At 36.4% G+C, this 25,901-nt stretch overlaps 3 protein-coding genes across 4 annotated transcripts; 1 reads left to right on the forward strand and 2 right to left on the reverse strand.

Moving 5' to 3' along the window:
* The first annotated feature begins 1,081 nt into the window (after positions 1-1,081).
* On the forward strand, positions 1,082-4,843 carry LOC103851408 (cytokinin dehydrogenase 7). Its single transcript, XM_009128264.3, has 4 exons — positions 1,082-2,138; positions 2,261-2,536; positions 3,149-3,411; positions 4,383-4,843. The coding sequence occupies exons 1-4, from the start codon at positions 1,434-1,436 to the stop codon at positions 4,690-4,692; spliced, it is 1,554 nt and encodes a 517-aa protein (XP_009126512.1). The 5' UTR covers positions 1,082-1,433; the 3' UTR covers positions 4,693-4,843.
* A 7,005-nt stretch (positions 4,844-11,848) lies between these two features.
* LOC103851410 lies at positions 11,849-13,110 on the reverse strand. Its single transcript, XM_009128265.2, has 2 exons — positions 12,633-13,110; positions 11,849-12,546 (listed from the first exon to the last, which is right to left on the reverse strand). Exons 1-2 carry the CDS (start codon positions 12,866-12,868, stop codon positions 12,033-12,035), a joined length of 750 nt encoding a protein of 249 aa, XP_009126513.1. The 5' UTR covers positions 12,869-13,110; the 3' UTR covers positions 11,849-12,032.
* A 3,377-nt stretch (positions 13,111-16,487) lies between these two features.
* LOC103851411 (dihydrolipoyllysine-residue acetyltransferase component of acetoin cleaving system) lies at positions 16,488-22,009 on the reverse strand. 2 transcript variants are annotated; one of them, XM_009128266.3, is made up of 4 exons: positions 19,077-22,009; positions 18,254-18,349; positions 16,850-16,917; positions 16,488-16,764 (listed from the first exon to the last, which is right to left on the reverse strand). In XM_009128266.3, the coding sequence occupies exons 1-4, from the start codon at positions 19,722-19,724 to the stop codon at positions 16,638-16,640; spliced, it is 939 nt and encodes a 312-aa protein (XP_009126514.1). In that variant the 5' UTR covers positions 19,725-22,009; the 3' UTR covers positions 16,488-16,637. The 2 variants fall into 2 exon arrangements, with proteins under 2 accessions (XP_009126514.1, XP_033140508.1); XM_033284617.1 differs by lacking the exon at positions 18,254-18,349 and having other exon boundaries at positions 16,513-16,764.
* Between the last annotated feature and the right edge of the window lie 3,892 nt (positions 22,010-25,901).

A 25,901-nucleotide genomic window follows, 5' to 3' on the forward strand; every position in this document is an offset into this window, starting at 1 on the left:
ATATATATTCCTATATCTTTTATTTTAATACTTGTTAAATGAAACTTTCAACTTATATATTTTTTAATTATTTGTATCATGTCATAACAAAAATTTTAAATCATGGATCACAAAATTTGAATGTGAAACTTTTAACAGTTTTAGTAATTTATACTCGTTTTTAAAAATTCAAAATATAACATATAAAGAAAAAATTTAATTTTTATTATATGGTTACTATGATTGTTTAATTTTATTTTAATAGTTTAAAATTAAACAAATATAATATAAGATACACTTATTTTTATCAAATCTTTATTATTTAAAATAATTAACTGTCATTTATATACTTTAGCTACATTAGGCAATTCCGTAATTTTATTTAAGGAAGTAATGCATCACATTAATAATGTATTTATGGTTAGTTTAATAAAAATCTTATTATATATTTAGATGGACCAACCTATTTCTCTAAGGATTCTAAGAATCATTTTAGTGATGACATGTGGGTACGAAAAAAGTTGTAATGCTTCTCAAATAATATATAGGGGATTTGTACGAAAACAAATTATGCGCTAGAGTGATTCTCATATACATGTGACATATAATCTATGCCCATACGTTTTCGTCGGAAGAAAAAGACTAGGGCCTGCTATTGTACTATGGATCTGAAGTAATCTTAAATTCAGAACTAAGTATGTGATGTTAATAGAAAAATTAATTTAAATCCAGTTCTATTTTATCCGGCCAATAATTTTAACTAGCTCATTGTATGCATAATAGATCTTCAGCTTCACTCTATTTTTATTTTAAAATAGAATTTAAAGTAAAAATATTTTAATAGTATTTTATTTTTCACTTTATAATAAAATAACTTGTTTTTTGTTTATTCATCATTTTATTTTCTATTTTAAAACAGGATACCATTAGAATATAATTCAACTCTATTATAAAGTTAATCTATTTTACAGTGAAATATATAGTAAACCAATTCAATTTGAGATGGTCTAAACATAAAGACCAAACTTTCTTACATAATAAATTTCTTAGATTTTTCTGCTTTTAGATTTTCTTTTTTGGTACGGGACACATTTTGAGAATCCTTTAACCATTCTTTTAAGAATCGTTGAATCTTTTTCTTTTGTTTTGTTTTTTCCTCCTTTAGTTATCTTCACATAATTCAGTGTTGACAATTTTGGGAGACGTTTTTAAAACCAATATCTTCGTTTTAATTAATAAATAAAAGGACGTTATTAAAAAATATTAATTTCAACGGCCGGAGAAATTAAAAATTGAATACAGTTAAATAAAGAATACTCCTAAAGCTAAACTCAGTCGCTATTTATAGCTAACCCACAAGCTTCTCTCACCACAGACAAACAAAAAAAGGTTTGGTTCCAATTCCAAAAACTAAAAGCTTTCCATATACGAATAGCAATTCACACATACACACAATGATAGCTTACATAGAGCCATACTTCTTGGATAACGACGCCGACGCCGCCTCCGTCACCGGACAATCTTTTGATGGCGTCTCCGAGTCACTCCACATCCAGGGAGAAATCTTATGCGGCGGTGCTGCAACGGATATCGCCGGGAAAGACTTCGGTGGCATGAACTGCGTGAAGCCTCTTGCGGTGGTGAGACCCGTGGGACCGGAGGATATCGCCGGAGCGGTGAGAGCAGCTCTGAGGTCCGATAAACTCACGGTGGCGGCGCGTGGAAACGGCCATTCTATCAACGGCCAGGCCATGGCGGAAAGAGGGCTTGTCCTAGACATGCGTTCCACGGCGGAGAATCATTTTGAGGTTGGTTATTTACCCGGCGGGGCGTTTGTCGACGTCTCCGGAGGGGCATTATGGGAAAACGTGTTGAAACGGTGCGTTTCGGAGTATGGCTTGGCGCCTAGGTCGTGGACTGATTACCTCGGGTTGACGGTAGGCGGGACGTTGTCGAATGCCGGCGTTGGTGGACAAGCGTTCCGTTACGGGCCACAGACGTCAAATGTAACGGAGTTAGACGTTGTGACGGGAAATGGAGACGTCGTTACTTGCTCGGAGGTGGAGAACTCTGAGCTCTTCTTCTCTGTCTTAGGTGGTCTTGGCCAGTTCGGTATCATCACTAGAGCTAGGGTTTTGCTACAGCCAGCACCTGATATGGTGAATACTTTAAACTCCAAAATTAAAATAATATTTCATAATCTTAATTATATCTGAATGATGTATTTAAAAAAAAAAAAATTATTTAGTAGTGAAAATTGGTTATAAAATGATTGTATTAGGTGAGGTGGATAAGAATCGTATACACCGAGTTCGACGAGTTCACTCGGGACGCCGAGTGGCTAGTGAGTCAGAAGGACGAGTCATCGTTTGATTACGTGGAGGGATTTGTGTTTGTCAACGGTGATGACCCTGTCAACGGATGGCCTACAGTTCCACTCCACCCAGACCACGACTTTGACCCGACCCAACTCCCACAATCATCCGGGTCGGTTCTTTACTGCCTTGAACTAGCTCTCCACTACCGAGATTCCGACTCCAACTCAACCGTCGACAAGGTAACTTCGGCAACACAAACTCTACAATAAGTGTAAAGTTGACCCGTTAACATTCATTCGACACGTATTTAATACAGGACCGCTTTGAGCTTTCTCGACCTCCATGATTACAACATAAAATTCAAAAAAAAAAAGATATAGGGAAATATAATAGGGTGTTGAAAGAGAATTATACAGTCTCTTGTCTGACTGCATAATATGAAACTGACCATACATTGGGTAATGTATCTCTTCCATTTTGGATTTTCTGACAAGAAATAAAGTTATGATTTTCTTCCATTAACCCACGTTATTACGAAAACGACATTTATCTTCATTTTTTTCTCTCATTCCTTTTTGCTTTTGTTGTCTCTCTCTCATTGAAACCCCATCTTTTTAGATCACTATAGGCTTTTCAAACTCCATTATTTAGGTTAGGACACATACGTGTGACATGTCCGTTGGTCAGGCGGTAATTATAATTATATTATTGCAAACGTTCTCAAGTAGCGTTGATGATTTGGTTTAAGAAATCTAGACATCGTTTTTACGTGGAATTATCTGTATATAGTGAAGCAGATGTACTAAAATACCCCTGGGCCCTGGCTGACCTTTTCATTTTGTGTTCTGAAGAGAGTGGAGAGATTGATCGGACGGCTGAGATTTGTTGAGGGACTGAGGTTCGAGGTGGATTTGCCTTACGTTGACTTTTTACTGAGGGTAAAACGAGCTGAGGAGATCGCGAAGGTGAACGGCACGTGGGAAACGCCGCACCCTTGGCTTAACCTCTTCGTGTCGAAACGTGACATCGGGGAATTTGATCGGACGGTTTTCAAGGAACTTGCCAAGAACGGAGTCGGAGGGCCCATGTTGGTCTATCCACTCTTGCGAAGCAGGTGAATATTACCCAAATCTATCATGGACCCATATTTTCTAGGGGTTATTTGTGAAATAACCAAAAAAAAAAAGAAAATTAGTTTTGTAAAGAGAGGGTAGAGAGAGATAGGAAGAAAAAATAAGAGAGAGAGTGTAAAATTGGTTAGTTAGTTAATTTTGGGTTTTTGTTTGGTTATTGGATGCAAATTCTCTATTTTCTATAACCTTTGCTTTAAGGGTTCCCTCGACAAGCCAATCTATCTATCTAAAAGACTTATCAGAACAAGATTGGTCTAGTTAGTTTTTTTGTTCCTTAGTACGTGTTAATCACCTCTGATGATTAGTCTTGCTAAAAGGTTCCACACACAAGTCGCGAGACGTGTGACTGTGATAAAAAAAAAATGTGGCCACACGTGTCTTTTTTCTACCCCCTCTGCATTGGAATTTAGTGAGCTCGTTTAGATTTTATAGGCGAGATCGAGGAATATTTTAGTGTTGATACGACACTATAAGGTATTACGGTTGGGTGGGTGACGGAGTTGTATTGCAACCGTCGTTAAGGTTAGCGAGGGAAAGAGTGTACGAACGATAAAAATCTGTGCGGACAAAGATACGCTTCTGGGACCCACTTAAAGCTTCAGTTAATCTTATTTGTTTTTTTGTACTAATCTGATCTCATTTGTTTTCCAAGTCCTTTGTACTTTACTGAGTTATGTATGGATCCGAGGGTAGTTTCGTCTTTAGCTGTTTCTTACCTTATGTCAAAACGAGATTTGCTTCATTGCTTGTACAACAAAGCACAAACTCTAGACGAAATCACTCGAGGGGTTACCGCGTGCGAAGGGACCGAGTTCTACGTAACTTTATTTTTATTCTTCTAGATAACTCTCTTTTGACCGATGTGCCCTTGATTTTAGATTTTCTTCTTCTATTTTGTGGTATTGAATATATATGGATGATTAGCTAACAATTTGGTCGGATTTTTTACCAGGTGGGATGACCGTGCATCCGTGGTTTTACCTGAAGGAGAGATATTCTACATTGTGGCATTGCTTCGATTCGTGCCGACGTGTGCTAAAACTTCGTCGTTCGAGAAAATGGTGGCTCAAAACCAGGAGATTGTTCAATGGTGTGTCAGAAAGGGAATAGATTTCAAGCTATATCTTCCTCACTACAAGTCTCGAGAGGAATGGATTCGTCATTTTGGGAACCGATGGTCGAGGTTCGTTGACAGGAAAACTATGTATGATCCCATGGCTATCCTTTCACCGGGTCAAAAGATTTTCAATAGGGCTCCTTGACCTCCTATTGTACTTTTGTATTCGTAAGTTACGTTGGTCTAATGTAATTTTTATATATTTCTTTTCTTTGTAATTTTACTTTTTTCCCAATAAAATCAGCTGTTTTTTTTATTTATTAAAATTAAAAGGTGGTCTCTGAGTCTTTGTCCAATTATGAAGTTCTATTCACAAGAAATACGTTCTTCTTTTTGTTCAAAATAAAAATCTATACATTTATTTATATTTGACTATTCGTGAAAAAGATCGAGTAGATTTTCATTACATATGCTTTGAAAATAGTAGTGGAATAAATAGAATCCATTTACTACCTATTGTATTGTTGGACTTAAATTTTTTTTTTTTTTTGTCACAGTGTTGGACTTAAACTACGTCACGAAAGTTGTTCTTTAGGTCGTCCCTAAGTAACTAAGCTATATAAAAGCTTTTTAAATCGTTAGTTAATCGCTCGTCTAACCCGTGAGGATTGATTCTGAAACTCCTTTAATATATGGACTAGTAATATATAATTCTAACCCATGAATTTGAGGATCGGGTTGGCCCTGTTGTTTCTAGTTCGACTGGGATACAACTTCATGTATGCGATAGTGCATGAAGTCACTTGAATTCTCTTTTTAGTATTTCCACAAATATTGCTGTAATTTGTGGTCTTTTTGATAAAGGATAAAAAGCAGACGGTTGGTAGACGTTGAAAGGATTGTACTTCAATTCACATGTTGTTCCAATAATTAACACATAAATTATAATCAAATCAATCACCCACCATTCCTGAGGAGCCAGCCCGTGGTTCTATTGTGTTATGACCCTCTTTTGGACAATTCCTACTAGATATTGATGTCCTATCGACCATTCAACTCGGTTTGGACTGTTTGAATGATCTATGCACTTACATTTACGAAAGAGATTAAATAAACAAAAATCTTCCCAATTTTATTGAAACAATAGTGACATGCATAGACTTTCCAGTCAACGTTCATATTATAAATGCAGAATTGAGACAATATTTACTTTAACTTGGACAATTCGTTAATAGCGATATCCAACAATTTCAAAACGGAAATAATACTATACATTAAGATGTCGACGGGAGGCAATTTAGGTGATGTCCATATCAATACCATGTGTTATATAGCACGCGAGAGGAATAGTGAGGTATATATGAAGGTAACATTAACAATAGCTGGTCGTTTTAAATGGAAATATAGAGAAAGTATTTATTTAAATGATTGAAGCTCGAGACCATGACATGTATTATAGTTAATTGTACTAGTTAGTCTCTATATTATCATGAATGGATAATCATTTACCATTTCGAAATGTATGAACGCGTTGAGTCTCGTGAGATTTACTTTGACTTGTTATCTTTTTCATTTGCCAATTTTCGAGAGAAAGAAAAGGTAACAAGACTAACAGATTTGGGGCATCAGATTCTTTCTTCTCTTCTTTTTTTTTTTTTTTGTCACTGACTTTCTTTCTTCTCTTCTTAATTACCACAAAAGAATCAAGGAAAAAGGTTTTGAGCTTCACCAACCATTCAAGGTATATAAATTTAATAAAATAATACATTTCTACGTGTATGTTTTTCTTTTATTTTGTTGATAATCATATATTTTCGTGTGTTCCTCGTTGAGAGATTCTGATTCTTTTGTCTTCTATTTATTTTTTTCTTTTGGAAAAAGCTCACATGCCCATAAAGATAACGTAAAGCTAGTTTGGATATCAAAAGAAATGATTTCAGTTGTAATTTGTTTGTATCTGCATGTATACTATCAGCTAAAATGAACTTTAATTTGCTTTGTATATATAGTTTGAAAATAATCAATTTAATGAAATTGGTCTAGAATCTAACCAGTCATAGAAAGATCTCTTACTTAATTTGGAGATAGTAAAAATTGGAGACTATTTCGACCTTGTAAATTTTAAAGGAAGGCTAGATTATCGTTTATTCTATCTTTAACTTTGTAGATATATAGAGATGAGTTCATCCACTATAATAGCTAGACATGGTAGCATTTACATAGACTAAAGTTTCTTAATCTTGATAAGTGCCACGTATGAAATGAAAATTTAATTTCGTGAAAAAGCTAATATTTAATCATCTGTTTGTGACGTAATGCCACACTTTCTTTAATTTGTAGGCAAATGAAATCCCTCTTTAACAAAGAATGTGCCCTTTTAAATGAAAAAATGTGAAAGCTTGTCGCGTATCAATGGATAAATCTTCACACACGAAAAAGCTATAAGAAAGAGATTTTCAAAATTTGGGTTTCGAACCAAAATCTTCACGATTTCTCCCCTGACATTGTATATTAATTAGGTAGCAACTTTTCTTTTCTCGTTGCTTTTCTTTCACAAAAAGATGAGATCTAAAATTATATATTTGTTGACAGCTTTAGATGATGCAATTATAAGATGATGATTTCATTGTAAAAGGCAGAACATCAGAATAAAAAAACGACGGGCTACGATTTTCCCATGCAAGACCATCCGCCTGTACCTTCTCCGGCAAACGTGCCATGCATGCACGGACGTGTTCTAGAAATTTTAATTAATATTTTTGCTGCTTGTTGAGCACTACAAGCCAAATATTCTTACTAAATTATAGCTTTATTTTCACTAAATCGAGGAAAGTTACTATGTAAGTACGTATTTCTGATTTGTATAAATATATCAATTTATATTACTTTTAACGTTAAATGGTTTTAGTAGGTCATATGATTAGTCTAAAGGTATGTTTAACTGTTTTATCAAACAATTGGCATAACATTGATAAATGATAAATTTGCGTCATTGTGTATGTTTAAAGGTAGAGTTCGAGCTATTCTAATCTTTTTAGCCAATCATAACTGTTTTACTGGTAATAATCCTGAATCTTTATGAACTTCCAAATAATTTTTGGAGTTTCACATAATTCCCCCGGTTAAAGAAAAGGTTAAAAAGATAAATTTACGTCAACACAAACCGGGATCGTTAGTATTTGAAAAGTAGGACTAATGTGTAAAGAGAGATTGAAAAAATCGAATTTGGATTCGTATAAATAATGGTTTAATGAAATTTATCTCTATAAGTTGTCATGGGTATTGAAATTAATATTTTCATTGTCGCTTTTATTGAATTACGTTTCGCCGACACGTGAATGGAGATGCTTTGCATGTGAATTACCTTGCTTTGTAGCGAACAAATTAAAATAACCAAAAGAATATCAATGATTCTCCGATAAATGAAAAGAACGAAGAAAAAAAGATAACGTTTTAGTGTCCAAGACATGAAAATAAATTTCAAAGAGAAAAAGTGAAGTAAAAAATTTTAAGAAAAAAAAAAGAGAGAGAATAGAGCAGAATCAAAACAACGATGAGAAAACAATCGACATAAAGATACTTTAGTTTTTTTTGTCCTCGGACAATGTATATATAGGAAAGGACGTCCTATAGGAAACCAAACTAATTTATGTCTATTTATGTTATGTGCGATCATAACAAACTATATAAGAACTCGGTCTAAAAATCAGAAATTTCTTATAGTATGAACTCACAAAACCTCAATCTACAGGTTTAAGCCACCAATATACAAACCAAATTAGAATCCGGTATGTTAAATATATAGTGGCCCACTTGAAAACGCAGTCATATAGAGTCCAATTACAGCTATTCTTTTAGGAAGGACCAAGGACCATTCTACATTCAGTTTAAATCATTTTCGGTTTTCATATCTCTATCTCTCTACAGCGACATAACAATGATGTGATGTGATGTGGGAATATATATGCATAGACAAAAATAAAAGGAAAAAAGTTTCTCAGCTACACCATGTTTAGTATAATATGGTGCAAACCATCCAGAGTTTAGAAATGTGTCGAAACCTACACGAAATATATGATAATACATGTCACATATACGACGTTAATAAAAATATGGTGCCAACATCATAACGAGGTTTAATTGATTTTAGCTTAAATAATTGGGGTCAGAGCGTAATTTCTTAAAGTTAAACTCCAATTAACAAAACCCGACCCGACCCGTTCGATAAACCCGACCCACACTTAACCATTTCCCCCAAATCGATTTCATTAGGGTTCTAAACAAGAAAAAAATTGGGAATTTTGAAAAGAGAGTGAGAGATTCGTCAGAGACAAAGAGAGATTGCAGAGACAGAGAGAGAGATCGATTCAGTTTCCATGGGTCGTAAGACTTCTTCATTGTCCAGACTTGGTTTGATTTTGATGGTCTTGTATATACATCTCGGCTAAGGCAGCAAACACTGCAGATCCAATGGGAAGAACATTTTCATCAAGGAAGAAATAAGGTGAATGAACCGAATGCACAGAACCGACTTGTTCGTTTCTGATACCGATTCCTAGATAGTAACCAGGTATTTTCTGTTGATAGAAGGCAAAATCTTCGCCCGCCATTATCTTCTCACCTGGTGAGACCTTCAATTACCACATCCGGATTCGTCGCCGAAACTGAATCGATCTCTCTCTATGTCTCTGCAATCTCTCTTTGTCTCTGACGAATCTCTCACTCTCTTTTCGAAATTCCGAATTTTTTCTTGTTTAGAACCCTAATGAAATCGATTTGGGGGAAATGGTTAAGTGTGGGTCGGGTTTATCGAACGGGTCGGGTCGGGTTTTGTTAATTGAAGTTTAACTTTAAGAAATTACGCTCTGACCCCAATTATTTAAGCTAAAATCAATTAAACCTCGTTATGATGTTGGCACCATGTTTTTATTAACGTCGTATATGTGGCATGTATTATCATATACATCGTGTAAGTTTCGACACATTTATAAACTCTGGATGGTTTGCACCATATTATACTAAACATGGTGTAGCTGAGAAACTTTTTTCACGCATAATATATATTATACATATTATATTGCAGAGTTCTATATTTTTCTTTTATTTCTAAATATAGATAGAAATAATTCGCAATATTATTACACGAGGTTAAATCTGTACGGTAATAAAAACGACAAACGACTTTTTTTTGGTAAAGAAAACCACTTTCTATGCTGTATGTCTTAGTTTACCATTTGCTGAAATCTCGGTTTTAATTTTACGAGTCTTTAATCAAAATAAAACAAATCATAGTTTAATCCATATTCAGAGCTAGACACTGAAAATAGAGTTCTGTGTCCAATTAACTACTTATAGTGAAACTATATACATGCGAAAGAAAATAAGAATTTTACATGTTTTTTTTTTGGTCAAGGAAATGTATATTTTATTTGCAAGTTTGGAATGCCATCTACTTGCACTATTGTTGGCAGTGGCACTGTGGATTTAACAAACGCTCTAACAAACATCCAAAGTTATATATATGACTTGGTCTCTACCTCCACAACCTATCATAGTAGGATCTAGAACCGGAAGAAGAACTCTCCAGTTCATGTTTTCGTGTCCCATGCTCCTCCTCTTGTTGGTTTTGGCCACTGCCTTATGCCCTTTGCCTTGTGCCTAATTAAAACTAATTATTAATGGAAAAAAAAAATTAAGGTGGGCACATGCCACACCCCCTCTTGCCCTGGGTCCGCCCCTGCTTTTATTGTGACTAGATTGATCAGATTTGATACTTACTGGTTTCTCAGGCTTTGTAATTCGTTTGGTGGGCCGCTTGTCATCGCCGTCCTTCTTATTTTCGTCTTGAAAATGCAAAGCCTCTGCTTAGACCCTTAGTGAAAGTTGTTCAAACTGCAACAAACGAAAAGAAAAACAAAGCTTATAATTTCCCCTGAATATGCAAATATAATAAAGTTTTCTGTTTTGATAAAAAAAATAATAATAAAGTTTTCTGTATATCAGAGACAACTTTTTTCATAAAATTTCTAAATAAAATTTACAGAAAATACTCAGAATCCAAAGATGCAGAAGAATGAAATTACTCAAAAGTTATATATCACATCTGAAGCGTAGAAAAGAGGAGAGAGGTTCAGTTCCTAGAAGCAGAGCTTGGTCTATGGTTCTTGTGGCTGGTCAACCTTTTCCTTCTCATCCACTTTGTCTCACAAGATGATGAATAAGCCGCTCCTTCAGCTGGTGGGAGCTCGCATGGAAGAGCCATATATAGCAGTGCTGGTGAAGGCGTTGAGAACAAGGAACGCCAAAATGGGAGACAAATCTAATCCTCCAAGAGGTGGTATGAATCCCCGGAATATGTTCAAGTATGGATCACATAGAGTGCTGATACAATGGCAACACATTACATATACTCACTGTGTCCCAGAGACCCCAAGCATCTAGGTCATTCAGAAGATCTAATGATTCAGTTGAATTTACTATAGCCATGTAGTTTTCACCCATTTTTAAAACCGTCCATGAGTACGTTGCTCCTAGTTATTCTATGTCCAATTAGAGTGAACCTTTTGTCCTAATTGAAACAACAACCACCGAGTGTCTCTACAGTTTCATGTTGTTGGTCTTATTAAAGGCTTCAGGAGAAGTGGGCATCAAATTAAACCAGTCCTTTTATCAGGGGATAGGGAATGGGCAGTGGCTGAGAATGTGGGGAGTGAGACTTTCAGAGCGAATCAACCAACTATTCTTTTTTTCTCCTGGAAAGAAATTTGAGTTTATATCTAATCTTCAGTACTCTGGATATAGGCGCGTGTTCCTATGGTAAGATCCTCAACTGAATTGCAATAACGATCATTTTCATGGTTAACTTCTTTGAGGTGGACTAATGGTATTGAACTTGATCTTATAGTCGTCTCAAATTCATTATTTCTCCAGCTCCATAAATCTAAACTAGTAGAAACAGCTAGGAAGCAATGAAGGGTTTTCTATATTTGACATTTTGAAGTTTTTGTGTTTGAAGTATATAGATTATGAATCTTGTAACTTGTAACTATTCATGATTAAGGTTATACCATATTATAACTTACAAATCTATCTTTGACAAAAAATTATGGTAACGGCTATGACTTGAACCAACAGATAAAACTAATATGACTTGATTTTTGCCAAGCTTCTTGTGTGACATTTGTTACACAAATTACTCCTCAACATACGGTCAGTCCTCACCAGCACAATCAACACCTTATTGGTAATAAATCAAAAGAGATTCAATAGCTAATAAAAGAAAATCCCATCCTCTCCCCACCAAACATAGATTCTGATCACTAGATATTTCTCTTTATCAACTACGCATTGCCAGTTTATAATTAAATATAAAAATATTTCATATGGTTTTAGTATTCAAACCTTGATTAAGAAGAAAAACTAAGATGAAAAAGTTGTAGATCCATTTTAAAGTTTTCAAACTCGTCTATACATTCTCCGGACGTTAAATCCAAAAACCTAAAAAGGGTTATTAATATAACTTCAACAAAACAAATGTCATGATCCCTATGAGTCACTTGCCCCAAGACCACTCGCCGTCGACGGAAAACACCTCGAGATATCAGCCACCGAGTACGATCTCAAGGCACAAAACTCCAACGACGATTGAGACGACTTCAAATTACCAACAGACCCCTGACTCCTAGGATACAACGGAGGAAGCATCATCATCATCGTCTGATGATGTCTCTGCCTCGGAGGAGACGGACTCGAACCCTGCGACGAGTCTCCCCCGGAAGAAGATCCTTCTCCGGCCGCAACCGCCATGGCGAGCGTCAACGCGCTCCTGCTCGAGCTCATGACGTGTTTCTTGGAGATTCCGCCACGTGGAGTCGTCTTCTTGTTGTTGTTCTCCCAAATCTGATGGCAGAGGAGGTTCCTCCTCCTCCGGCTGTAAGGATTCTCCGGCTTAGCCACCAAGTCCTTCATCGACGACGAAGAAGTCAACGCCGACGCAGCCTCAGCCGCTAGGTTCGTGAATGACTTTGACTTTCCGTTGTAAAAACTCGATATCCCTTTCCTACGCAAAACAAACACATTATCACAGATCAGGAAAGTTCCAATTTTTCTTTTAAAAAAAAGTTTCCCAATTTAGAAAGTTTTTACCTAACGGGTAAGACTTCTTCTAGTGATTCCATCAGAGCAAGAGGGCCTTTGTACGTAGACTCAGCTTCATTCTCTTCCCCTTCGCCACCGTGAAAGTCTTCTTCATCGTCGCTGTTCTTCCCAATGGAAGAAGACGCAGCGGAAGAAGAAGAAGGTGAGGAGAAAGACTCAGAAGAAGACGACTGATACAAACTATCACCGGAGATATCAAACACATAAGATTCAACTCTATCCATCGTAAGATTCTTCTGAAACACACAATAGAGACAGAGAGGAAATGAAAGGGGGAGAGAAGATGAGATATCTTTATATTGTTGATCTCCTTTTTTTTTTTTGTGTCTGTGTGCTCTGGTGGTTTTCCTAAAAAGAATATTTAATAACAAAATAAGAAGCAAATTATTATCTATTTATTACCTTTTATTAAATTTTAAATGGAAAAAGTGAGGAAAAAGAAGAGGATAGGTAAGTTTTGAGGGAAAAGACAGAGGAGGGGACAGAAGAAACTGTTGGCTTAATCTTATCCTCATCCAAGCACTCTGCATGTTGGTCTTGCCTTATTTTCTTTATTTACAATTTGGCTGTCCTACTTTGTTTATTTTACATATTGCTAACTCTAATAATTTGGTGGAGGAATTGATAAAATAAAATTCAAGACTTCAAAACATATTTAATACAAAATAAAATTTTATTTTGTTTATTTTCATACAAATAACCTTTTTAGCTGAAAACTGTTTTTATTTGGACTAAAAATTGACAATATGAAATTGAAGGACTAATTTGCAAAACTGGCCTTGTAATTTGTAAATTAACATTGTTAATCTTATTTTCTCTATAATTTGTTTAGGCTCGTGGAAGATAGAGCCATCGATGTTCGACGCGTGGCGTATCCTTGACCGTTGCGGCTGGATAGGAACTGGGTATGAATGTGACGTGGCGATGACGAGATGGCCATTTTTAATTGTTGTCTGAAATACGGTGAGGCTTATCCTATGAAGAAGTGGGACCTGCAGATTTTAATTTATTTTTTATAAGAACTGTTTACTTTTTTCTTTTCTTGGTGCAAAAGGAATTGCCGAATTGGAGAAGGATATTTTCAAATTAATTATTTAATGTACTCTTACCAGTTACCACTTTTAGATGATTTTATGTTCATATTCTTCTAGATTCGTTCATTATACCATGTCCAATTTGGTCGAAATTTTTTCATTATTACAATTACATAGTATTTATGCATGCGGCTAAAATAAAAGTATTGGGGTTTACTAAAGATACAAAAAACTACCAGCAGTATTTTAAAAATTTTGAATTCACACTTTATACATACTATATCAAAAGAAAGAAGCTAGTTAGGGTATTTTGCGTAACGTAAAGCATTCAAATTCAATCAACACCGTATATCAACATAGGATCTCATCTCATCAAGGTCGTTGTCATGGGCCTTCCTGTAGCCCACATCAATAGACCCACTCTCATTTCACTTTTCCCATCCCAATTAAATATTTCAATCTAACGTGGCCAAACAAACCACTTAACCCCACTCAACGTTATTGTCACGACCGTGCTGTCCGTCCGATCATGTGATATTGCCTAACACCTTAATCTCATTTCATCCACGTTGCCGGATTGTGTTATCCACAATCCATTACTTCCTATTTTCATTTGCATTTAAATACCTAGAGTAGTAGAGGCAAATTACATACTTATTACACATCCTTTGGTTGCTGATATATTTACACAGCCAACTTCATCTTCAACAACAGCTTGAGAAGGCAAGCTGTTGGCATGTCTTAACTCTGGTTTTGGCTAATTCGTTATTTAATTCTTAAGTGTTGATTACTAGCTAATGTCCTCGGTCTATGATGCTATTATTGTCTTTTTAAGGAACTTTTTTTTTTTTGTCTTTGTGAAGGAAGAAAAACACAAGGGTCGTGAGTCGTGATGAATTCATGTTTTTTCTTGGAGTTGTAAAAGAAATTGTTTAAAGACAATGACCAACATATCCTCGTGACTGGTGATAAATCAACTTCTACCATCCGTTTCCCTAATCAAAAGCATTAAATACCTAAAGTTCCATCGTAGGCAGGTGTCACACGATCGCTGTATTAGTTTTTAATAATAATAAGATGAAGAAGTTGAAAACTCGCCCGCACATTCTTATGATGTTAACCAAAACCTAGGAAAAAGAGGAAGCATCATCTGGTGATGTGTCTGAGAGTTAGTCGGGATAGATCGGAGAGTGAGAATGGTAGTCTCGGGCTAAAGAGGAGAATACGCCGGGGTAAATCTCTATTCCAGACTTTGTAAACGCATCGGGGTGGATGCTCCAAAACACTCCACGACGGAGAGCACCGTGTCCATCGTCATTCGGGCTCAAATATATGTTGTACGTGTTAGCTGCGAAGATGTGGGCGCGAGAGATGTCTTCTACGCTAGTAGCAGCCTTAAAGACTAGAGAAAGATTAGAACGCATAGAGTAATGTCCAACTTGGTGTGGGTTGGCGTGTTGGGTTGCAGTGCGGTTTCCAGCCTGTGCAATCCAGTGTGGGGGATCAAACACGTCAGTGTCAGTGGCAGTGCAACGTACAGCACCAGCGGCTGAATCTGAAGCAGAACAGTCGTATAAAGGCACAGAGCCTTTCCAAAACTGGCAGTACTTAGCCATCATAGCTGCAAGCGATCCAAACCAGGTGGCGTCTTCCGACAGCCTTAGAAAGGTTAACCAATTATCATCAACTTCAGTATCATTCACGTACAGAGATTTTGGAATGCCGAGAAATGGGAGTTGGTGGTTAGCATCTTGCCACAATCTTAAGCTTCCAGAGTAGGTCAGGGACGCACCAGGGGAGGTGAGGTTAGCTTGTATATTTTCACTTTGGTCACAAGGTTGGTTGAATAAATTAGCCATGTAGTTTGGACCGTCGACATCACTTAAAAAGAGCTGCGATGCAACGTTGGGGCGAGTAGCCGCAGCGCAGACAGAGTTCAGTCTAGAGATGAAAATGTTAATATTAGGAAGGTGAGTTGTAGCAGCGTCAGCAATCCTGTATCTTCGAGCTCTAGACCATCCTGGAGTCGCGGGGAGCGCTGGAGTTACATTTCCGAATCTTCCTGAGGCAGAGGGAGAGAAGCATGAAACGCTTTTGAAAGCATAAACCAAGGGACCAGGGATCCAGAGGTTTTGTAAAGGGAATTGGTTACAGAAGTCTCCGAGAAGGAGAGAGAGTTCGGACCCGCGGGATAAATAGCCGGAGGCTTCCATGGCTCGCATAGTTTGAATATAGAGCAGCATGGCGATGTAGATCTGAGAGTAAGGAGGCACCCAGTCCATGCAGTTATTGGTCCATCGTTTTGTGGACGTCATCAGGTGGTCCATGCTATTGAGGTAGTAGAAGATGCTGATAAAGCAGGGGGTGAATGTTGATATAGCAGGGTATATTACCTTGGTAAGTCGGAAGTTGGCTGCAGTGGCGCACATTGCATTATGAATGTTATCCATAGCAATCGAAATTTTGAACTTTTTGTATTCTTCTCAAAATCAAGATAGAGACAGAGGATATGAAAGAGAAGAGGAAATGAGATGTTTTATAATGTGATATCTTTGTGTATCTGTGTGCTCTGGTGGTTTTACTTAGAACATAAAGTCAGTTTTTTTTTTTTTTTGAAAAATACATAAAGTCAGTTTTGAGTGAAGGGACAGAAGAAACTATTGGCTTAAACTTATCGTCATCCACGCCACGTACCCTGCATGCAGTTCTTACCTTATGAACGTATTCCCGAGACTTTTCATAAATAAACTTTTCTAGCATCCGTTTTGCTAAAATGGAACATCATTAATCTTGTTTTTATTGTTCACCTATCTAATCTCCATTAGTTAAAAAAATCTTAAATGTATTTGACATTGTCACAAACACTTCTAACATTCTGATTACAAAAAAAAAACACTTCTAACGTTGAGGAATTGAGGAATCAAATACGCAAGTTTTTAGTTTGATATGTTTGTTACAATTATATTGAAGGAGAGGGAGATAACAAAAAAGACATGATAGTGCCATTGAATTCTTTGGGCTTTTCCGTTTGGGGTATGTGTGATGTCTTTTGTATCACTTTCAGCTTCGTTTTTTTCCCCAACATCCTATAGATGTATTGAAAATATGTGAATTTAAAAAAATATATATATATAAACTAAGTGCTAAAGAAATAACCGAGGGTCTTCTTACTCTCTCAGGTCATGGGCCATTTTCAAAGGAAAGACCTGATCATGCTCTCCCCATATCAGCATTACGTCCTGCATGATTCATGCTTATTATTAGTCATTTAATTTTATTATAATGGATCAAAATTAGAAAGCTATATAAATATGTTATTTATATTGTAATGTAGTTAGAGAAAATAGCTTCGTATATCGAGTATAAAAAGCTTATTATAAACATTTTTCACAACAAATAACAAAAACAAATTTCGACAAAACTATCCTATTTTTAACACTCTAGGTCTACTAGTTATGGGGCGGGGGAACTTCTAGGTATCCTCGCTATTGCAACTTGCTAGCATTGTTCATGCGCATGCGTTTATGCATGTGGATTGTTTTTCCAAAAAGGCACAACTTTACAAATACAAAATGTAAACGCAAAAAATATTTGTTGTCATTTAGCGTTAACGTTGAAAAGTACCCAAATAAATTGTTTAGAAGTTGTATAGTTTAAGGTCTACGGTACAGGTTGAAAATTAACAAACACTAAACACCAAATCTGAAAGTAAATGTATCTAAAATAGATTGCAAATTTTTACATATGTGCTTAAAATAAAATTATCAGAAATTATCCAATAAAATCTTGATACATAGGGATCTCTTTTGTTTGTTTTACCGAGGATTGTAGTTAATCATAGTTTCTCAATAAAAATAACACTACTTCATTATCATTGAGTAAGAAAAAGGTCAGCAATTAAACAACAAAATTACTATATTAAAGGCATCTCAATCCCCACCATATATCTAATCTATTAATTTAGAATCTTATTTTTTATTTACCATACAAAAGTCTATTAAAACCATTAATTAAAAACTAAACTAATTATCTTAAATTTATACATATATGATATTTTCTAACAGAAACATTATATGCATCTAAACAATAACATTCTTAAGAAAAACCAAATATATTTTCATTATGCAATTATTTTGTTTATCATATTTAGTCTAGACCAAATTTTATATATACTTTAGTAACTAATTTGAAATTAAACAGTATATTCTAATTCTTTTTGAAATTATCATAAAATTATATACATAAAAATTGATATTAAATATTTATCTTTATAATTTATTTTAATTTAAAATATTATTTTAAAAACAAACATATATCCGTACGTACATAGGGATTCGAATCTAACTTTACTATAAAATAGAGTAGGAAATAAAGTAATGAACAAATAATAAAAATTATTCTATTTATAGCATAATATTCGTATTGTTTGTTTATTATTCCATTTTTTATTTTATTTTGGAGTAAAATATAGAGTGAAATAGAAATGCTCAAATGTTGGTGTTAGCATGAAACCAAATCAAATAATAATGGTGAAAGCGTGACAAAAAAAATTAATGGTAATAGCTAGAAGCGAACCTGTTGAATGGGAGTAATGTTAGTTTGATCGTCCCTCCCAATACTGAGCCCCTCTAGAAGTTCTGCCTTTTCCTCTCTATTCTCTGAATACATTTTCTGCGTATTTTCCCATATTTTGAATATTATTATATGTCAATCATGCAAGCCAAACTCTGCTTCAATAGCGATGTAATTGTTTTTACTTAAGATTAAAGGAATGAGACATATTAGTCCAGCTTTGGGAGCTTCAATGCTATACAAGCTTTTAGTATTATAACCATATGAGAGTGACAACTTCCGTTTATCTTCTTTTATCAATCACTCTTTGTAAAGATAAACTAGTGGAGTGCATCTTTATGCTCCATTATTTTCTTTTCTTTTCGTTTAATAATCTGAAATAAGTGTGTGGTCAATATATCTTCTTCTTTTTTTAAGATTGTGGTTCTTTATATTGCATAAAAATTTCGATTTTAATAAGAAAATTGTATGACAACTTTGAATGCTCAAATGGCAATAATATTTGGCATTTACAAATATCAGAGGCTAGTTTGGACTCCGGCATGGACTCCCCTTGTTCAGATATATTAATTTGATCTCCAAATAAAATTCATTTACAAAAGAGAGAAATTATAGAATTTTGTATGAAAATGATAAGAAACACTTTTTAAAAATATGTGGAAGAATCACGAATTTTCACTAATAATATTATCCGTTGATAAATGTAACGTTAGTTCAAATATATTAATTATTAAGTTACAAAAAAAGAATATATTAAAAATGTACTATAATTTTTTTTAATATATTTACTGAATTTTCCAAGAAAAAGGTTAAGAAATAAAAATACCTGGCAAAAGTCGTTCCATACAAAATCTGGGACAAAATTGAGTCTCCTAGAAGAAATCATCCCAGAGAATCTCCTGAGATCGGTCCCCGAGGAAGGAAGCATCACCTCCGTTATACGGTGGCACTTGGCCCTCGCTATGAAGGACTCATTGTCACTCCGCCGCATATTAACTCCGGAGCTAGCAAGAATCACTTTGTCCACTTTCTCCGGAAACATTTTCGCCATGTTATACGCCACAAACCCACCGTAACTCGTCCCGACAACACTAAATCTCTCCACACCGAGCTTCTCCATCAGCTTCCCCATGCACGAAGCCTGAAACATCTCTGACCGGTTCTCGTCGGAGCAAGATGACGTTGTCGTGGAGCCGCCAAAGAAGACAAGGTCTGGGATGTAGAGACGAAAGGCGAGTGAGAGTGGTTTTACCTGCCGGCTCCATTGCCATACGGCGGAGGGGCCAAAACCGTGGAGGAGGAGAAGGGACCGTTTTTGTTTGTTTTCATGTGATAGAGATGGCGGTGGGCCCCAGAATTGTATGGTGGTTTCGGAGTCGATGGATAGGGTTTGTAGAGAGAGACCAGCGGAGGAGAATCTTCGGCGAAGTATTGCTTCGACGAACTTGGCCACGCTTAGAAACGACGGAGCCATTAATTTTTTTTAACAATCAAGAAAGGTTATTCGATAGCGAAAGGTATAGAGAGAAAGAGATTAACATGAAGTTACTTATTACAAAATTGCATATATTAAATGCAAGGCTGACTTTTGGTGCATTCTTGTTTCCTTGTTTGGTTTTTGTTCTGTTTTATTATCATTTGTTTATTTTTGGATGATTGTTTTGTTTTTAATTCTTCAGAGCTAAGGGAAATGAGTTATTTACCTGCCTGACTTGTAGTTTTGTTTTTAGTTTTCAATGAGTTTAACTGTAATATTGTTAAGCAAAGTAATATGCATATACAACACATAGCTAGCATTTGTTTTGTCTAGTCAATTTATTGATATTGTCTGTTTTATATGGACGAATGCGAGAAGATATTGAATTCACGTGATAAGTTTTAAAGCACCACATTAACTGTTACGTACGTGCTTGTTTATATGGGTAAAGGTTTACATTTAATGGAAACCAATAAACAATAGTATATATATGTACGAGCCACTTTCCTAATTAGAAATACCAACTACAATTTAATAAGAATATAGAGCCCTTAAACTCTTGGAATTTAGTATATTGCAGGCTCACCGAAACTAGAATTGGAACTAAATCTCGAGTCCAACATATCCTATAATAAGTTTTCAGTTTTACAATCAATAATTTGATTCCTGATCCGATTAAACACCGTTTAACCCAGTGAAGATTGTCTAGTTGATCTCGAATGTCATAACATCTAGTCTTGGAATGTGGTGCCTGCTATTAAAGCTCAAGCCCAAACAATCAACCAAAGCCCAAAGCCATGTAATTAGGGTTCTAGAATTCTATTTAATATGATAACCGTTGTTCAAAAAAAAAAGGGTTCTAGAATTCTATACAAATAGAGATGTAATGATTCATAGTTTCATACAAAGATAGGGAAGATAAGCTGCTCTACGGCAGCCAATGTTGCATTAGCTAAGCATATTAGATGAAATTCAAGAACCCTAATTACATGGCTTTGGCTTTGGGATTTGCTTGATTGTTTGGGCTTGAGATTTAATACCTGCATAATTTAAATACTCCCAAGGGTTAGTATCAATAGATCCCAATTCAGTGATATGTGGTTTCTTAGAAAAAGTGATGTGATTGGAAATTCAAGTGGCTGATCGGTTTACGCTGGGGTAGGGACTAAAATAAATCTGACTAAACATCACTCAATTCTAATAAAAGGCGAATGCACAGTTATTAACTTATTATAAGGACCAAGCGAGGGTAAGTTCGTTAAAAGACTGGGTTTTAAAAGAAAAGTTTCCCGAGTTGCGTGGAATGAGTGGTCAGATAGAGAGCTTTGCAGCTTTTGCTCCTGAGATTTTAAAATGTTAAGAACAATTTATGCAAATTTGGAAGAATAAATATGCCACTACTAAATTTTGATCCTAACTCAGCGTCTGTTGCCAATTTTGTTTTTTGATCAACAACAATTTTGTATTTAAAAATGATAAAACAGTATACAGCTCTGTAACAACAAAATGAACAAATAAGAAAATGGAAACATCTGCGCATGGAGACGATTTTTGGTTTATATTATTTTTAATTCTGTAAGCACCCTTTTGATTATATTTGTGAAGGCTGGCAAAGTATAAAACATTTGTCCTATATCCTAGTAGAACTTAAATTATTAGTTCTAGATTTAGTTGAACTACTATACTGTTATCTCTTTACATAGAATTTCTATTTAAATATTTATAGAACACACACATGAAACCTTATGTATACACTTTGAAAAAACAATCTATGACCAAACAGTAGGAGTCAAGATTGGCTTGTTACAAAAAACGAAAGCAAATCGTAGAAAACAAAAAGAAAGAAAACTAAAATGGAAGTAATGTGCAATACTGCAATGTAATACAAAGCACATATAGCACACAGATGATATGTGAAATAAATTGGTGTAAATTTTAAATAAAAAAAAATAGAAAGATAAATAAGATGAATTACCTAGCTATTAGTCTTACACTCTTACTATACTAAGAGGCTAGTAGCTTAATGTTTCACCTTCAGCAATGATGGAATATTTTGGCCCAAGATCGCTGATAAAAAAAAAAGGATCTCAGAAATTCCAAAGGTTAATATTGTAATGAGAGAGATCATCTACAACAGCATAAGCTCCATCGTCGTAAATATCAGATGAGAGCTGATGTTGTTGTTGCGTATACAAATTGGTCGAATCATCGTCCATGAAAAAAGTTCCAAACTCTTCCGACGTAGTAGGAACCACATGATTCTCCTCCCACACAAACGGCCAATACGATGTCGTATCATTACTATTATCTGTTAATCTTTTACCAACCGCTTGTGTTACACAATGATCACAGTGTGTTACACACGAGTTCGAGAGAAAGAATAAGATAGACGTTTCAGACTTATAAACTTTTCTGAAAATACTTTTGTATTATTGAGATTCGGTTGATATGTTTACAACAGATGATTGATCTTTATATAGAGATCGAATCAATACAAGTATAAGAGACACAACTCTTTATACTAAAGGACACAACTTGAAGAGTTACAACTCTTTGTGTAATAACATAAATAACTAACTTATGTAAATGTATCAAGGAGAGATTAGATTATAGTTTAACACTCCTCCTTAATCATATCTCGACTTGACTCCAAGCTGCTTCCTTAGATCTTCAAATCTTGAACCACCCAATGCCTTTGTGAGAATGTCTGCGAGTTGATCATCCCCTTTGCAATACTTCAGTTCAATGATTCCCTTTTGCTCAGCTTCCCTCACGAAATGGTACTTGATCTCTATGTGCTTCGTCCTTCTGTGTTGCACCGGATTCTTCCCAATTGCTATTGCTGATTTGTTGTCACATAAGATCGGAATGCCTCCTTCAAACTTCTGACCAAAGTCTTCAAATAGTCTTTGTAACCACACTGCTTGATTTGCTGCTGCACACACGGCTATGTACTCTGCCTCAGCCGTTGATTGCGCCACTGTTTGTTGCTTGCTTGACTGCCAACAAAACATGGCTGATCCAAGAGTAAACACATAACCTGAAGTGCTTTTCTTGTCTTCCTTAGAACCACCCCAATCGCTGTCCGTGTAGCCTAGAAGTCTTGGTTCTTTCACGCTTGTGAAGTACACTCCAAAGTTTGATGTTCCTTTGACATATCTTAACACCCTCTTGGCTTCTTGGTAGTGCTTCATGCGAGGTGATGACATGTATCTTGAGAGATAGGCGCTTGCATACATCACATCAGGTCTTGATGCACACAAGTACAAAAGCCCTCCAATGATGCTTCTATACTTAGTCGGATCTCCATACTCCTTGTCATCCTCAACTCCTTTTCCTTGTGGTGTAAGTGGGTTGCTTACACTCTTGCTGTCTCGCATCCCAAACTTGTCTACAAGTTTGTTTGCATATTTTTCTTGTGAAAGAAATATGCCTCCATTGTCTTGAATTACTTCCATTCCAAGAAAGTAGTTCAACAATCCAAGATCCACCATCTCGAATTCTTTCTTCATGTTCTCCTTGAATGTGTTGATGCTCTGAATGTTGCTTCCTGTGATGATTATATCATCCACATATAGACTCACGATCAACACATCTCCTCCTTGCTTCTTGATGTATAAGGCCGCATCATTCATACTCCTCTCAAAACCGTTTTGAAGAAAGTATGAATCTATCCTTCCATACCATGCCCTTGGGGCTTGCTTTAAACCATATAAAGCTTTGTGTAGCCTTAACACTTTGTGTTCCTTCCCGTGTGTCACATACCCAGGCGGTTGTGTGACATACACTTCTTCCTTGAGGTCGCCATTGAGAAAGGCTGACTTCACATCCATCTGATACAATTGCCACTTCATCTGAGCCGCATAGGCAAGTATGGCTCGTATTGTATCATGTCTTGAGACAGGGGCAAACGTCTCAAGGTAGTCAACACCATACTCTTGAGAGAACCCTCTTGCAACTAGCCGCGCCTTGTGCTTGATGTGATTGCCGTTTGCATCGGTCTTGATCTTGTAGATCCACTTCACACTTATCACATTCTTCTTCTTTGGCTTGTCCACTAGTTCCCACGTCTTGTTCTTCTCAATCATGGCTATCTCCTCATTCATTGCTTCTCTCCATTCCTTGGTACCACACGCTTCATCATAAGTGTATGGTTCTTCATTTGCATGAAGACAAGCTTCTATAGCTTGAGCCGCTTCATCAAGCTCTACTCTCGGTGCCCTTTCCATGATATCAACCATGGACCTGAACTTCCTTGGTGCCTCAGAAGTTTCTTCATCTCCACTACTAGTATCATGATCATCATTTTGAAAAGAAATAGGGCTGAAAGTACCTCCAAATTGTTCCTCAGGACTGGATGCACCTTCGGTTTGTTCCTCAGGATTGGATGCACCTTCGGTTTGATCCTCAGGCGAGTGAGAGTCTTCCATAGACAACTCCAATGTCTTCCTCACTTCTTCTTGCCTTTTCCAATCCCACTTCTTTCCTTCTTCAAACTCGACATCTCTTGATACTTCAATCTTCTCATTCTCCAAAATGAGAACTCTATAGCCTTTGGATTGGTTGCTATATCCAACAAAGACTCCACGCTTTGCCTTGACGTCTAGCTTCCTCCTCTTTTGATTTGGGATATGTATGTAGCATATGCTACCAAACATTCTCATGTGTGACACATCTGGCTTGTGTCCACACCACTTCTCTATAGGAGTGACATCTTCTTCTATTGCCTTTGATGGCAGACGGTTTTGAAGATATGAGGCAGTGTATACCGCTTCTGCCCATAACTTGAGCGGTAAGTCTTGTTCTGCCAACATAGATCTAGCCATCTCCACCAAGGTCCTATTCATGCGCTCCGCTGCACCATTTTGTTGCGGTGAATAAGGCAAGGTGACTTGCTTATTGATTCCTTCTTCTTCACAGAACCGGTTGAATTCTCGTGAAGTGAACTCACCACCTCCATCTGATCTCAGTGTCTTGATGGTACAATCCGACTGCTTCTCCACCATTGCTTTGAACTTCTTGAACAGTGAGAATGTCTCTGACTTTTGCTTCATGAAGTATACCCAACACATGTGAGTATGATCATCCAAGAATAGCAAAAAGTATCGGCTTCCATCAACAGACTGGTGCTGCATCGGCCCACATACATCCGTATGTACAATCTCAAGCTTCTCCTTGTCTTAGTTTGAGATTCCTTTGGGAAGCTTTTGCGTGATTGCTTTCCAAGTCTACACGCCTCACATGCTTCCTTCTTGACTTTAAACTTTGGTAATCCCTTTACCAAGTCTTTGTCTTGCATTTGTTGCAACCTTTTGTCGCCTACATGACCAAGTCTCTTGTGCCATGTCTCCATCTTTCCTTGCTCACTAGCGCTCAAGGCCTCTTCTACCTGAGCCGAACTCATCCTGATTCGATAGCTTTTGTGAGTCATTGGGATATCCATTATCCTCCTTCCTTTTGCATCATCTATGATGCATCTCTTCTCTTGGAAACTCACCTGGTATCCGCTTGAAACAATTTGTGGAACACTCAACAAATTTTTCGCCAAACCCGGAACCAAGAATACATTTCTGATGGTCTTCTTGCCACCTTTAGTCATGACGGTAATGTCTCCTTTACCGGCTGTCATGACTGTGCTTCCATTTCCAATCTTTATTGGAACCTTGATACTCCTATCAAGCTTTGAGAAGTAACTCTCCTCCTTTGTCATATGATTAGTTGCTCCACTGTCTACTAACCAGACATCTTCCATCACTGTTGTTGCTGCTTCGCTCGCACTGAACAACATGTGATCTTCATTTGAATCTTCTTCGAGACTCACATGTGCCTTCTCTTTCTTCTTTGAGTAGCACTGATTTGCAAAGTGGCCTAACTTGCCACAATTGTAACACTCCTTGTTACTTCTGTGATCCTTCTTTGGATCTTCCTTCTTCTGTTTCCTCCAACACTCGCTCTCATTGTGGTTGTTTCTCTTGCAGAAACCGCACCACTTCTTGCCTCCTTGGCGCTTTGAGTTGTCTTGTGCAACACCAGAATTTTTGTGTTTAACACGAGCATCGAATGCTCCTTCACTGGTGCTTTCTTCTCTTGCAGCCAGCCTTGCTTCATGAGCCTTCAAAATCCCGATCAACTCTGTCATCTTTGTTGAAGTCAAATCGCTTGTTTGCTCCAACA

The sequence above is a fragment of the Brassica rapa genome, chromosome A02 (genome assembly GCF_000309985.2).
Source record: "Brassica rapa cultivar Chiifu-401-42 chromosome A02, CAAS_Brap_v3.01, whole genome shotgun sequence".
In the NCBI taxonomy this organism is placed as follows: domain Eukaryota; kingdom Viridiplantae; phylum Streptophyta; class Magnoliopsida; order Brassicales; family Brassicaceae; genus Brassica; species Brassica rapa.

Coding starts and splice junctions, on each gene's coding strand:
- LOC103851411 (XM_009128266.3), bottom strand. CDS start 19,724: ATGGCTCCGTCGTTTCTAAGCGTGGCCAAGTTCGTCGAAGCAATACTT. Junction 16,918..18,253: donor ACATTACTCCCATTCAACAG/GTTCGCTTCTAG, acceptor TGAATCATGCAG/GACGTAATGCTGATATGGGG. Junction 16,765..16,849: donor ATGGCCCATGACCTGAGAGA/GTAAGAAGACCC, acceptor ATACATCTATAG/GATGTTGGGGAAAAAAACGA.
- LOC103851410 (XM_009128265.2), bottom strand. CDS start 12,868: ATGGATAGAGTTGAATCTTATGTGTTTGATATCTCCGGTGATAGTTTG. Junction 12,547..12,632: donor GAAGAAGTCTTACCCGTTAG/GTAAAAACTTTC, acceptor TGTTTTGCGTAG/GAAAGGGATATCGAGTTTTT.
- LOC103851408 (XM_009128264.3), top strand. CDS start 1,434: ATGATAGCTTACATAGAGCCATACTTCTTGGATAACGACGCCGACGCC. Junction 2,139..2,260: donor TACAGCCAGCACCTGATATG/GTGAATACTTTA, acceptor TGATTGTATTAG/GTGAGGTGGATAAGAATCGT. Junction 2,537..3,148: donor CCAACTCAACCGTCGACAAG/GTAACTTCGGCA, acceptor TGTGTTCTGAAG/AGAGTGGAGAGATTGATCGG.